Below are 14,537 nucleotides of genomic sequence, written 5' to 3'. Positions count from 1 at the left end.
CCTTGTAATTGCCTGCCAGATGATCTGCAGCCCACTAGAAAAGGATTTTCAGAGGGCTTTGTTGTGACCAGCGGGTGCGGTGGGCGACAGCGGATGGGACAGACCGACCTACGTACAAAGCTCTGCTGGACCCTGAGAAGTCTCAGCACCTGTTTGCTCAGCGGTGGTACAAGGTTTCCATGGTACCGTGTGACTCCTCAGCTTTATCAAATGTCTGGAAAGTGTGCAAGTGAGAATTTGGAGAGTCCAATTCTTCAAGTATGGAAATGGAGGAGCCGCCGCCCTCAAATGGGAGAAAGTTCAGGGGCAGGAAGGCAAATAGGGGCTCCTACCTACCGGGAATTGATGAGGTTGAGCGCCTTCAGAGAGTGGGTCAGCCAGAGGTCGGTCAGAGCTTCCAGTTCAGCTCTGAGCTGTAGCCAAGTCTCTCTTTTGGGAGCTCCTATCAAGCCTATGGACAAGGGAAATAAAGACGTGGTATTTATCATTTGAGAGGTCTGGGGGGGCGGTGGTTAGGGAAGGGGAATCTAGCTACTGGTACCCTGAGACTTCAAATCAGATGATACCCAAGGTCAACTTTATCCAGTGATTTTAATCTTATTTTGGGATTGATTGATCAATAATCCTATCCACTGATTGATCCACCCATCCGCCCGGCCATCCGTCCATCCCTCCCTCCGCCCATCCATCCAACAAAGGACTCAGGAGCGCCCTCTGTGCGCTCGGCATTGAACAGGCACTGCATATACAGATGAATAGAAAATGCAGATTATAGAGTTTATACTGTTACAGTGGAGACAAAAAATGAATAAAATAAAAACGATTAACATTTATTGAGTGCTTACTGTGTGTATGGCTTGTGTTTTTTTTTTTTTTTTGGCCTGTGTTTTTAATAGAATTTATTTCATTCATTTTCACAGTGCCCCCAGAGGTGGACACTCTTTTTATTTTTTCACATTGAGATATAATGGACATATAACACTGTGGAAATCAGGTGGAGAAGCTGAGGCTTGGTGAGGTCAACGGACTTGCTCACTGCAGAAGTATGGAGACAGGTGTACCCAGGCAGCGGACCCCCAGAGCCCACTCCACGGGCTCTCTAGACCTGTCAGTCTCTCAGCCGTCAAGGCCCTTAAGATAAAGTTCAGCCTCCAGAGCCCCTGCCCCTGCTTAGTCGCTTATCTCATCTCTTGCCATTGCCCTGCTGTCCTTCCATTCCCACCCTAGTGGCCTCCTCTTTGTCCCCTGATACACCAAGTACGTTCCTACCTCATCTCAGAACCTGGACCACTCTTCATATCTTACCTTCCCTGTTTGCCTAAGTCCTTTACACTCAGTTTCCAATGTCATTTCTTCTGGAAGGCCTACCCTGGTCAGGTCTCTATTTTACACTCTCCCAACACACTGCACCTCTTCTCCTGGCACACTTGTCACAACTATGATTTCAGACACATCTGTGTGATCATGTGTTCGATGTCTGCTTCGGCCACCACCCCGTTGGCTCCATGAGGGCAGGACCGAGCTGGTTTTGTTCACCACCGCGGAACCAGCCCCTGGGCAGTGCTCTAGCAGGGGCTGGCGCATGGCTCGTGCCGATTCGGTGTTTGTTCAAGGGAGAAGGAATTCACTGGGACAAAACGCTGCAGGTGGTCTCTGGCTTGCCTTCTCTCTGCCCCTTCCCCACAGCCCTTAATAACAATACAAACTGTCGGGGGCACAGGACCATACAGTTTACAAGAGGCTTCCCACGCGTGCTGCCACGGGTAGTCAGCTGGTCAACCCCTCCTACTTTACACTAGGAAGTATGCTTCAGGCGTCTGTCTGCTTGCCCCCTACCCGCAGCTTTTCCCCAGGCTCGGCCTCCTTCCCCAGACAAGAGCAACATTCAAGAAGTGCTCACTGTGCGGAGGCACAGCTCTAAGCAACTCCCATGTGTTAATTCACATTATCCTGACATTTGTCCTATGAGTTGGGCAGCATCATTATTCCCATCTGACACCTGAAGAAACTGAGGCACGAAGGGGTTAAGTAACCTGCTCAAGGGTTATAACAGGACGTGGTAGAGGGAGGTGTGAAACCAGGCAAAGGCCTCTGAACCCAGTCCTGCCTCCCGATGTTGACTTGTTAAGCCTTTTCTATTTTCACCCTGTATCTTGTGGATGTCTCTCTTCTGAGCACAACTTCCCAAACCCTCGGGATGCCGGGGTGTTGGTGACCCCCGGGGTTGGAGGCTGGGGCCCTCACCACGCCAGTTCTGTGATGCAGAAAGAGCTGGGGGAGAGGGGTGGGGGAGGTGAGCCGCCCGCGGAGTCCTGCCACCTGCAGGCTCCCCTCGCCTGTTGACACACTGCGCCATCTCCCCTCAGCTCAGGGGAGAGCAGAGCAGCCTGACAGGAGCCCCGGGCGCTTCCTGGGGCTTAACCTGGATGAGGAGCAGGTGGCCCCTGTCGGCCGCCTCCATCCCTGTCTCCTCTACTCCAAGCACACCTGCTCCCCTCCCTGCTCCACGTCCACAGACTTGGGTGTGAGAGGCTACCGAGTGCGGGCAGAGGTGGCGAAGCCGCCGGCCTTGGGCTCCACCGTGGTGGTTCACCACCTGGGCTGTGTGATGCTGGCCAGGTTACTTAACGTCTCTGATCTCAGTTTCCACCTTTATAGCACACAGATGAGAAAAGCACCTCACAGGGCTGTGGTAAAGGGCAAATAAGACAGTAGGTGAAAAGCCCTCCTAACAGAGCCCGGCCTACAGTGAGCGCTCAGTAAACACTAGCTACGGCCAGGACTGCATAGGGTCACAGCCGCGGACTGGAGACACAAGAACCTGAAAGACTCCCAAGCAAAACTGAAAGGAGCTAGTGACGAATGCGACCATTTGCTGAGCCCCTGCCTCAGGCACAGAGCCATGACTTCTGTGCCCATTAACAACAAACCTTTCCATAACCCAGGGAGACAGAATTGTTTTTATCCCCATTTCACAGATTTAGACGCTGAGGCTCAGGGAGGTAGCCAGAAAGTGGAGGCATTGGGACTGGAAGTAGGTTCTGTCCAGTCTGAGACCCTAGATTCTTCCTGGGACTCTACTCTTTCTGGTGCAGGGGGAGGGAGCCCTGGAAGCTTTGGGGGCCAAGGGGCATATGGCAGACGCTACCAGCTGCCTACTCAGACCTTTTCCCTTTATGGGCCTGTAGCTGGTTCCACACATTGTGACAATCAAAACACCCCCAAATGCCTCCTGGGGGAGAAGCAGCATCACTTCCTGTTAAGAACCGCTGGCCCAGAGAATTCCAGAAAAGCAATCTAGGGCCTGGCATTGCAGAGCCAGCCTTGCCCATAGGCCCTTCCAGACTTCTCACCCAGGGCCACGACCAGTGCTCTCTTGCTGCCGAAGCCAGCGGCTTTCACCTTGACCGCACATCAGGGCCTGAACCCTGTGATCCCGACCCCAGCTGCAGCCAGGCCGAGAACATCAGAGCTGGAAATGCCCCAGGTGGTTCCAGGGTGAGAACCAGCGGCTTCCAGGCCTTCTCCAACTTCAGTGTTTCCACAGATCACCGCGAATCTTGTTAAAAACGCAGATTCTGACCCAGTGGCCTGGAGGGGGCCCCCAGAGTCTGGCAACAAAGGTGATGCTTACGCAGCTGGTCCGCGGCCCACCGTCTGAGCAGCAGGGGCCGAAGCCACCGGTCCCCCAACTCCAGCAAGTGACCGAGATGCCCGGAGGGCGTGTTGGAACACAGGTGGCGAGGCCACCCCAGCCTCCTCAGGCCACACCTGATGTAGCCGTGGGCGGGGGGTGGCCCCTAAGCCCTCCCCACCCCTCGTGGGCTGTGGGATCCCAGGCAGGCTGCCGTCTATTCCTCAGTGTCCCGCCCCACACCCGCCCCAAGTGAGGACACAGAAATGCTCGTGTCCCCTTCCAGAGCGTGCCCCGAGGCGCGCACTGAGCAAGCTGGTGTCTGCGCACGCAAGGGGCCGTGGCCGCCCTTGACCCTGCCTCGGCCCGGGGTGCGGCCTGAGCAGGGCAGCCAGCCCTTACCTCCCCCCCTTACCTCCACCCCCCCGCCGAGGGGCACCGGCCACTCACCACCGACGTTGTTCTTGTAGGTGTTGTACATCTCCTTCACCCGCCGGTAGCGGAAGGCCAGCTTCCTCATCCAGTCCACGCCGCCGTGGACGCCGGAGCCCAGACACAGGTTGGCTCCCGGGGCCGAGCTGTGGAAGCCGTCGGTGGAGAAGTTGTACGTGCTGGTGGAGGGGGGGAAAGATACTGTTGGTGGGCGGGGGGGGGCTCTTTGCCAGGAGACCGCAGGCCCCACGGAGCCAGGAAGCCCCTGGTGCGGTGGCCAAGCTAGGAAAAGCCTCGCCCCCCCTTTAGAATTCGAAACCAGAAGGGAATTCCAGAAAACGGTTGCAGCTGGTTCATCCTGACAGAAGAGTCCGGAAGAAAACGTGTTAGTTCCTGCTACTTCGATCCCCAAATCGGCACTGCTCTGTGTTCTGTGTAAGGCCTGGCTGCCAACCCTTTCTTCCTATTCTGTGACATCTCCGTATCTTTCCACAGAAATAACCATAATTTTTGTGATTTGTTAAATTAGGCAGAGTTGATCGCTGGGGCTTTGCAGATACAATGCTCCACTCCGAATGAAGCATGTCGGCCTAAGAAGTGCTCTGTGGGGACTGGGGACAAGTCAGAGTGTCCCACGAAGCTGACGACAGATGTGGCAGCTGGGAACTGGAACGGGAGAGCGTGGGCGACTCACCGCCTACAGCAACCAGCACGTGAGAATGAAAACCCCAACGTGCCAGAGACCCCCCCGCCCCATCTTCCTTCCCTCCGCCAGAAGCTTTCCTAGAGGTTTTCAAAATCAACGTTGGAAGGGGAAAACCAGAGCGTGACAAGGGATATGTGTAGAGCATGACCCAAAGCTTTAAAAATGAGTCTCTTCCTAGGGGCACCTGGGTGGTTCAGTCGGTTCAGCGTCAGATCTTGATTTTGGCTCAGGTCGTGATCTCAGGGTCGTGAGATCGAGCCCCGCGTGGGGCTCCGTACTGGGCGTGCAGCCTGTTTGAGATTCTCTCTCTCCCTCTGTGCCGCCCCCCCCCCGGCCCCCCAATGAGTCTCTTCCTAGAAAAGAAGAGCAGAAGGAAACAGGTCAATATGGTTCTATGGCTGTCTCAGGGTGTGAGTTTGGCTAATTTTTTCCCTCTTTGCACTATTTTGCGCTTACTAGATGTTCTAGGATAAGCTGAAGAGTGGAAACAGAAAGACGTTTTATTTTTTACAAAGATGCGGCGCAGCGAGAATGAAGCAACGCTTGGAAGCCGTACCTCACGTACCTCCCCGTACTTCAGGGCCCCTGCTGCTGCAGAGGTCAAGGGGCATTTGGAAAGTGCGAGGTGCTAGGTCACACTCCCTGTGGGGCACCTGAACACAGCGGGATGGGACATGCGGCTGTCACCCTCCATTCTGTGCCCGGGGCTCAGCCTTACTGGAGCAGAGGCCGGGCCTTCCTCTTGGACAGAAAACTCTTCCCAGGGAAGAGGCTTTGGTGGTGACAACAAAAACTCTGCACGAGCCACAGGAACACCTGCGGCGAGTGTCTCCAACTCAACAGCTCATTGCCCCTTGGGGGCTCCCTGGGGCATGCAGGCCAGGACCCTGGCCCAGGCGACTTGATCCTCAGGGCCTCGAACGTAGACTCCCGTGTGCCTCCTGACTCGTCTGCAGCCTCGTGTTGAGCAGCAGTGAGCTCGGGAGCCAGAGCAGTCCATTCACCCCGAAATTCCTCCTTGGTCAAGGCCTTTCCAGCAGCGGCCTGCTCCTCCTTCTCAGTCTCTTCAGAAGTCTCTGCAGAAGCCAAGGTTCGGCGTGGCCTCCCGTGGGTGCTCACAGGGGATGGTGCCACGGGCGTGCAGGGCTTCCAGGGCCGGGACCCGCCACATCGGACCCGCCACGTGAGTCCCCTTGCTGCTGGATGGGGTGGCAGGGTCCACGTGGCGCAGGGGAGAGTCTGTGACACAGCCATGGTAGGCAGGGTGGCACCTCTGGTGGCCGGCGGTCAGCCCTGGGGGCAGCAGCTACCGGAGGTCGTGGCTCCCGGAAGGCTGCGTGGATCTGGTCGGTGAAGGTTCCAGGGGCGGGGCGGCCACCGGCCTGGCCCCCGGGCAGCAGCAGCACAGCTCGCCGGCCAGGATTCCAAGAGGCTAGGACACAGGCGTCAGCCGGGTCTTCAGTGGCAACCGTGTGACGAGCTGCCAGCAGAGCTTCTCCCACGTCCTCTTCAGATTCATGATGTTTGCGCCAATACTGTTCCCTCTGTGCATGTACGGTTCCGTGCGGAAGTCAAGGTTGGTGCCACCTACATGAGTTCCTGCTGCAAGGCATTTGAGGACATCCTCCTGCTTCAGTGGCAGGACATCAAGGGATCCGGACATGGTGGAAGTTTCCTTTAAGTTGCAACGGGAACCCAGGACTACGCCTTATGGGCCCCTCTCAGAGTAGTGTGGAAAGGCCAGAAAATTGATTCTTGAAAAAGAACACATACTAAAAACTCCGAGGACACCCTGGGGGAGGTGGCCAGATGTTCTGCCAAGAGAACAGGAGGGCAGGGAAGGACGTCCATGAATCCTACCTCCCCCACCTACCGGCTGTGTGAGGTTCGGCAGGTTACTTAACCTCTCTGTGCCTCCCATTCCCCACCTGTAAAATGGGGATGATGAGAAGAGCATGTGTTGTTCCCTAGGGTAACTGTGAAGATGAGGGAGTTAATGCACATAAGGCGTCCAGGACAGGGCGTGGTGCAAAATAAGGGCATTACCAAGGTTGGTTTCTGCAGTGAACTGAAAAAAACCAAAGAAGGGGCATTTGATGCTAGGCGCCTGGCACATAGTAAGGACTCAAAAGAGATTGCTTGAATGAGTACGTGGAGATTTTGGTGTCTATGGGGAAAACCATCCTTGGATCGTGGGTTCTGGAAGTGACGTCCCAAACAGCTCAGCATGAGACGGCCTTTGGAGGAACCCGCTCTCAGTCCCACGCCAGCCAGCTACAGGGGCAACGTTATAAAAGCGGAACCCTGGTTGCTCACTGCCGTGAGGGGGAGAGCAGCTCCCAGCTATGACGTCGTGGAAAGGACACAATTAACTTTGATCTGGGGTTTATTTACTCCATAGATGGAGAAGCCCTGGCTGGCACCGGAACCTTGCTCCTTGCCAGTCCTGACTGCGAGGGATTTTCAGAACGGCTCATTAATACGAAGCAGGCGCCTGCCTATCACTTCTAGTTGTGCTGGCCTTTGAAAAGACTTCCAGGGCCCAGCGACAGAAGCTTTGACTTCTTTTTTTGGAGTAAGATGGAAGACACATCTAGGAAGACTAAGTGAAGTTACTGGTCCCATAAGCGAAACATCAGGCAGTCTAATAATATTTTTGATGGGCCAAGAGGTACTAGGCTGGGATAATTTTGGATAAGCACAGATTAACTCTGGTTCCATTTTTATAAGGTTTTCTCAGGGGCAGGCTTGGAACATTCCAGCCACATTCCTCTGAAAGCTGTCTCGTTTTGAGCAGTTGGGTACCTTATTTCTGGAGTCCCTGTCCTAGGAGTGTTGTCCCCTAGAAACTAGACATACCGCTTAACTCAGTCAAGAAATATTTTTTGAGTAGCGACTGTATCGTTTATATTAAATAATATACTCAAACCTTTGAAGAAGGGGTGCCAAACTCTTCGTGATAGTGATTCTGGGAGGCAAGGTTAGAAGTGGCATTTGAATTTTTTACAATATGCATGCATTACTTTGGGAAGCAGACAAGAAACCATTGAGAGATAAACATAAGCAGAGTCACAGAGAGTCTGTGGAAATCTCAGCCTCTGTGATTGGAGGTGATGCTGAGGAGGCTGCAGGGTGGGGGTCGGGGCTGCGACCCTGGGTTCTGACCCAGGCAGGTGCACTCATCCTGATAACCCAGCCCGCCCCTCCTCTCTGCTTCTGGTGAAAGGCAAGCTCAATAACCAATCAAAAGGGGCAGTTTTGGCTCCCCAAACTCCTACCTTAGGTCCTGCCCATTGTCATCGGATGAGACATCGTCAACGTGGATCTGGTCACAGTCCTATGGAGAATGTGGTAAGAAGAGAAAAAGAAGGAGAAGGATGACTGGTTAATCTTTTTTTTTTTTTCCTAAAGATTTTATTTATTTATTTGTCAGAGAAAAAGACAGCACAAGCAGGGGGAGCGGCAGGCAGAGGGAGAAGCAGGTTTCCCGCTGAGCAGGGAGCACGACATGGGACTCGATCCCAGGATCCTGGGATCGGGACCTGAGCTGAAGGCAGCCGCTTAACTGACTGAGCCACCAAGGCGTCCCATGACTGATTAATCTGAGGTAGTCTCTGAGAGAGTTGGTTTCATAAGCTGAGCACTGCCCTGGGAGTCAGGAGTCCTGAATTCTAGCGTGAGCTTTGCCACTAAAGGTTAGTGACCTCCCATTAAGTGTCATCCCTTCTTTTGCCTTCGGTACCCTTATAAATGAGGTTGGCTGTTCAGGGGGAGAGACCATATAATTTATCATGCAAACCCAGGTTGTTTTGCAAGTAAAGGGGGCTGCTGTTAAGATTACATTGGGAGGACAGGCGCAAAACAGGACCACCCCGCTCCGCCCCTGAGTATGTGAGGACATACGGTCACCCTGGCCCCACTCGAGGCCTTTGCCTTAATCAAGGTACATTCTCTGCTCGGAAGGCTCTTCTGCCTTCATCCGCTTAGTGAACCTTATATTCGTCAACATTCATTCTGGAGGTACCCCCGCCCCCAGCCCTCCTCTGTGTCCCATGATCTGCGGTCAGCATTGACTGGGTACTGAGTATACTGGATAATGTATAATGTATAATGCTTGCCAGCCAACAGACTCCAGAGCCCTGCTGCTTTCCACCACTCACAGATCTCTCCGTTCTCTTTGGAGAAACACCCTAGCACGTGTGAGCTAAGATAGAGGGGAGGGCATGACGAAGGAGGGCACATGACCCAGGCTTGACCAAGCGGAGAGACCCGGCCTAGGTGATTGTGTCAAAGATGAGCATGTAGTCTAAACAGGACCAGTGAGAGCCGGCCCTGGGACTTGGGCTGAGACCTTGGGGAAGGGGCCTCTCCTTCACTGTAGCTGCCACATGGTGGGAGTAAGCCTGGGGAAAAGCAGATCTGAGAGCTGGAGACAGGGATGAAGCCCTGATCACAGTATTTGATCCCCTGGATCCAGCCCAGCTGTAACCAGAAACCAGGCCACCATGACTGTGGTAAGCTGAATAATGCCCCCCACCCTCAAGTGTCCATGCCCTAATCCCAGGGTCCTTATATGGCAAAAGGGACTTTGCAAGATGTGATTCCGTTAAAGGTCTTGAGATGGGAAGATTATTCTGGATTATCTAGGTGGGCCCTAAATGTAATTACAAGGGGTCCTGTAAGTAAGAAGCAGAGGGGTATTTGAAGACAGAAAGGAGAAGGGGACTGGGGTGGCATTGGGGTACACGGTAGATGGAGGAAGAAGCCACAAGTCCAGAAATACAGGTGCCCACTAGACACCAAAAAAGGCCAAGACTCCTCCCCTCAGAGCCTCCAGAGGAAACCAGCCTCGCCAACGTCTTCAGCCCAGGGAGACTGGTTCTGGACTTCTGACCTCCAGAACGGTAAGAGAACACAGTCGTGTGGTTCAGAGTCGGCTCCGGCTGTGTGACCTCGAGCCGGTGGCCTAACCACCCTGAGCCTCAGAGGTCGGGCTGGGAAATGAGAGACAGCGGAACCTCCTTCACAGGCTTGGCGTGAGGAGAAGGGAGGTGCTGGGCGCAGAGCATCCAGTGCAGGGGCTGGAACGGAGCAGGTGTGGCATGAATGTTAGTTTCTATTATTGTATGAAGATTTATAAATGTCCCCATTTTGGTTGCAAGGTAATTTCAGGGGGCAGGTATCTCCTGGGAAACACTGCTAGGGAGAGGAGAAGCATACGGAACTCTGAGCTTGACGCTAAGAAAAAAATTGGCGGTGACATCTCTGGACTGTTGATAGGAGGGTAGAATCTGGAAAAAAAAAAGGTGCTTTCAACATTTTGAGCACCATCTCTTTTTACATAAGGAAGAGGCTTGAATTCATCTTTGAGACCAGGAGCTCTGCAGGGGGTGGGGATGATGGGAACCCCGTCCCTCATTAATTTTTAAAAGACCTATAGGGGTAACCATGTTGTTATGGAGATGTGGGGGTGGGGTGGGGGTGGGGACAGTGGCATTTGGGGCAGCCTGGGCTACTCTGTGGGGATTGAGGCTGGAACCTTGGAGAAAGGGGTGGTGTGGCCACTGGTCTCTCTGTGGTCCCATGAAAGGGCTTTGGATTCAAAAGGGGTTTGCCGGAAGGTGAGGTTCCCTTCCAGAGTCCCTGGCACACTCTGGCCCACAGCGCTGTGGCACAGTGGGACCTCTCACATCCATGGGCCCGGGACAATGCCTGGGCATGGGCAGCAGTGTGCTCTGACAGGCCTGGATGGAAAGGGCAGTGGGGAAGGTCCACCACGTGGGCAGGTGGAAGTCGGAGCAGAGGGCAAAGAACATGGTGGATGTTAAGTGGTGAACCCAACTGAGACGCTCTCTGGAGAGCACTGGGAAAAAACTGGGGCTACTGAGTGACCACTCGAGCTAGCTTACCCCTAAGCCTCTACTGTTCCTCATTCCGCATTTCCTTTCTTTCCATGTACCCGGGCTTCTCATCGATGCTTGGTGGTCTCAAGCATACTTGATGCCCCTCCCCAAGAGGGACTGTTCTTTCCTAAAATAGTCGAGCACGATGGTACACCCCAACTTGAAAGATTCTATAGTCACGCTGTCTAATACAGTAGTGATTAGCCCATGTGGTTACTGATAGTTATATTTAAATAAATTTAAATTCAACAGCATAAAAAATTTAGTTCCTTAGGCCTATTTCGAGTGCTCTGTAGCCACATGTAGTCAGTGGCTACTGTATTAGATGGTGCACGTACTCCCATCATCACAGAAAATTCTAGTGGACAGTGCTGCTCTCGAGGAGTAAAGGAACCAGGCTGACAACTCTTCTGTGTTGATAAGCTCACTTAGGGAAGAGCTTGCAAGCTGGCCTGGAGACGTAGCTTGTTCAGCCCACACTATGCTTGAAACATTTTTTTGGAACAGAAGCCAATATATAAACTCAGGGGACCTCTCCTTCTCGCTCTCCCTCTCTCCCTGCTTGTTCTCACTCTCTCTGTCTTTCCAGATTTTCACTATGAGACTTTACATGCTCTGTGGGGCTTGCATTCTTCTGTCCCAACCATCCTGAGCCCTTTCCAGGGCTCTACAGTCTCATCTGGGTTTTCTTCCCTTCATTTACCTGCTTACGTGGCCCCAGTGGGCACACTAGTTGGAGCCCTCTGAGCCACAGAAATCTTATATAGATGGAAGGGTCCTCGACCAGCAAGCCTGATATGTTCATGAAAACGGTCTTTAAAAGCCAATGCTGACTTTGAAGACCCAGGCACAGAGAAAACAAAATTAGTAGCAGACTTCTCCCCCATCCATTGCTTTGCCTGAAATTGGAAAAACACCTCTCTGTGCCCCCCAGTCCTTGCCTCAAGCTCGAAAGCTGCTCCAGGGGTCACACGGGCTCAGGCCCCTGGGCAGGGTTCCCTGTGCTTTCCTTGATGTCAGGGGAAAGGCATGTGGGAGGCTCTGGTTTTCTCATTTGCAAGGGGATTGTTGGGGGCGCTAAAGTGTGACAACAGTAGCGATCACATTTCGGACTTAATAAAATACCATGACGCTCAGCTAGACGCTACCTCATACTCTACCAGCTGACCTGGATCCAGTTACCCGCTAAGCCTGGGCTGGCAAAGAGGGGAGTGGGACAACGCCGAGGAAGGGAGCTTTGGGGGAGGAAGATCCTATGTCCCTCAATTTTCCTGCGTGGGGGGCAGGCCTCGAAGGTGGTATGCTGGCTTTTCACAGCCTAGGGTGCTTCTGGCCTCTTCAGGGTCGAGTGTGATCGTCCTGGGGGGTCCAAGCAGGACCTGCTTGTAAAGACAGAGGAAGGGTTCCCATGACTCGACCTGGGTGAGAGACCTGGGCCCTGATGCAATCCCAGCCATGAGGAATTTACACTTTCTGATCCAGAGAAACACCCGCACATCGCCTTGTGCAAGAATGTCCATCATCCCAGTGAGAAACAGGAAAATAACTAAAGTTCCCTCAACTGGATCATTGCTAAATAAAATGTGGTATGTCCATTCAGTGGAATCCTACCCAGCGGGTCAGAAGAATGAGGTAGATTTTTATGTTAGCCCATGGAAATATTTCTAAGACATTCTATGGTGTGGGAAAAAAAGCAGGCTGGAGAATGATACATCCAGTATCACATCATATATATACCGTTGACCCAGGAACAGCATGGGGGTTCAGGGTGCTGACCCCCATGCAGTCAAAAACCGGTGTATAACTTTTGGCTCCCCCCAAACTTAACTACTAATAGCTATTGTTGATTGGAAGCCTTATTGGTAATATAAACAATTACCACATATTTTATATATTATATGTATTGTATACTGTATTCTTACAATAAAGTGAGCTACACAAAAGAAAGTTAAGAAAATCATAAGGAAAATACATTTACAGCACTGTGCTGTATTTATTTAAAAATCTGCTTATATGTGGATCCATGCAATTCAAACTCATGTTGGGGTGCCCGGGTGGCTCAACTGGAAATTGGTTGAGCATCTGACTCTTGGTTTCGGCTCAGGTCATGTTCTCGGGGTCAATGGGATCAAGCCCCACGTTGGGCTCCCTGCTTAGCGTGGAGTCTGCTTGTCCCTCTCCCTCTGCTCCTCCCCCTGCTCTCTCTCTCTTTCTCAAATAAATAAATAAAAAATCTTGGGGCGCCTGGGTGGCTCAGTCATTAAGCGTCTGCCTTCGGCTCAGGTCATGATCCCAGGGTCCTGGGATTGAGTCCCACATCGGGCTCCCTGCTCAGCGGGAAGCCTGCTTCTCCCTCTCCCACTCCCCCTGCTTGTGTTCCCTCTCTTGCTGTCTCTCTCTCTCTGTTGAAAAATAAAATCTTTAAAAAAAAAAAAAAATCTTAAAAAACACCCCGTGTTGTTTAAGGGCCAACTGTATTTATAAAAACCCATTAAAAAGAAAGTAAAATATTGTATATGGATATATACATATACATGGATGGGAAAAGACAGATCTGGAAGCTTACACATCTAATTGGAAGCAGCAGTTCTATCTGGGAAAGCACTGGGATTGGGTTAGTGGTCAAAGGAGGCTTTAAACTCATTGAAATGCTTCCTCCCTCCCTCCTTCACTCTCTCTTTTTCTATAAGGATAATGCACATATGCATTGCCTTTGAAAACAGAAGATATCTCATGGGAAGGAGACAGACAGGATCTAACACTGAAGGACATTTAGGTTCCCAACGTGCCAGAGACAGAGAGCACGAGAGAGAGAGAGAGAGAGCACGAGTAGGGGGGAGGGGCAAAGGGAGAGGGAGAAGCAGACTCCCCTGCTGAGCAGGGAGCCCAAAGCATGACTCAATCCCAGGACCTTGGGATTATGATTTGAGCCAAAGGTGGATGCTTAACCGACTGAGCCACCCAGGCGCCCAGCACTTTGCATATATTAAGGGGGATACTGTTGACATCTCATGGAGGAGGAAACGAAGTGGGGAGAAGTGCAGAAACTTGCCTGTTATGGGCTGAATTGTGATTGTGAAACCCTAGCCCCCAGGACATGTGAACAGACCTTATTTGGAAATAGGCTCTTTGCAGATAATCAATTTAAGGTGAGATCATTAGGTTGGTGGTTCTAATCCAATACGGCGGCGTCCTTATGTCGATGCAGAGACAGACACACGCAGGGAGAATGCCATGTGAGCATGAGGACAGAGGCAGGGCACAGACTCTCCCTTAGCACCCTCAGAAGGAACCAACCCTGCCGGCCCCTTGATCTTGGATTTCTGGTCTCAAGAACCGTGACACAGTGTTCCTGTCATTCCGGGCACCCAGTCTGTGTCCTTTGTTCCGGCAGCCCCAGCAAACGGATACAATGCCCGAGACTACACAGTGAGGGAGAGGAGGGGCCCAGAATCACAAAAACTGTAAAAACACTTACTATGGGCCCAGAACCACATCAGACAACGCATGGGTCAACAGTGGGGAGGTTTCAAGGATGAAAAGTGGCTCTTGCTTTCCAGGTACTTAACATTATCACTGGGAAATATGAGGTACACGTACATGAAATGCTGCACCGCTAATTCAACACACAGACCTACTGGTCACCTATTACGTGCCCAACACTAGGCTGGATCCTGCATGTGTCCTGGAGTAGTCCCTGACTCCTTGCTTCCCCTCACATTCCTCAACCAACCCATCAGCAAATCCAGCTGGCTCTCCTGTCAATGTATATCCACAATAAGTCAATATATAGTCAATATATGTCCACAGTCTGACTATTCGCACCTCCTCCACTGTTCTCACCACTCCAAGCTCTCATTGT

General features: G+C 52.3%; 1 protein-coding gene across 1 annotated transcript in view; it reads right to left on the bottom strand.

Moving 5' to 3' along the window:
* The window catches only part of EYA2 (EYA transcriptional coactivator and phosphatase 2), a 265,039-nt gene that overhangs the window by 20,288 nt on the left and 230,214 nt on the right, over positions 1 to 14,537 (bottom strand). The window contains exons 11-13 of the mRNA XM_036069693.2: positions 8,051 to 8,109; positions 4,085 to 4,245; positions 337 to 451 (exon numbers count right to left, since the gene is read on the bottom strand). Coding sequence (XP_035925586.1) covers positions 337 to 451; positions 4,085 to 4,245; positions 8,051 to 8,109 — 335 coding nt within the window. The remainder of the gene's footprint in view (positions 1 to 336; positions 452 to 4,084; positions 4,246 to 8,050; positions 8,110 to 14,537) is intronic.

The sequence above is a fragment of the Halichoerus grypus genome, chromosome 10 (assembly GCF_964656455.1).
Source record: "Halichoerus grypus chromosome 10, mHalGry1.hap1.1, whole genome shotgun sequence".
NCBI lineage: Eukaryota > Metazoa > Chordata > Mammalia > Carnivora > Phocidae > Halichoerus > Halichoerus grypus.
The sequence above is the reverse complement of the archived record's forward strand: the minus strand, read 5'-3'. Positions and strand labels throughout refer to the sequence as shown.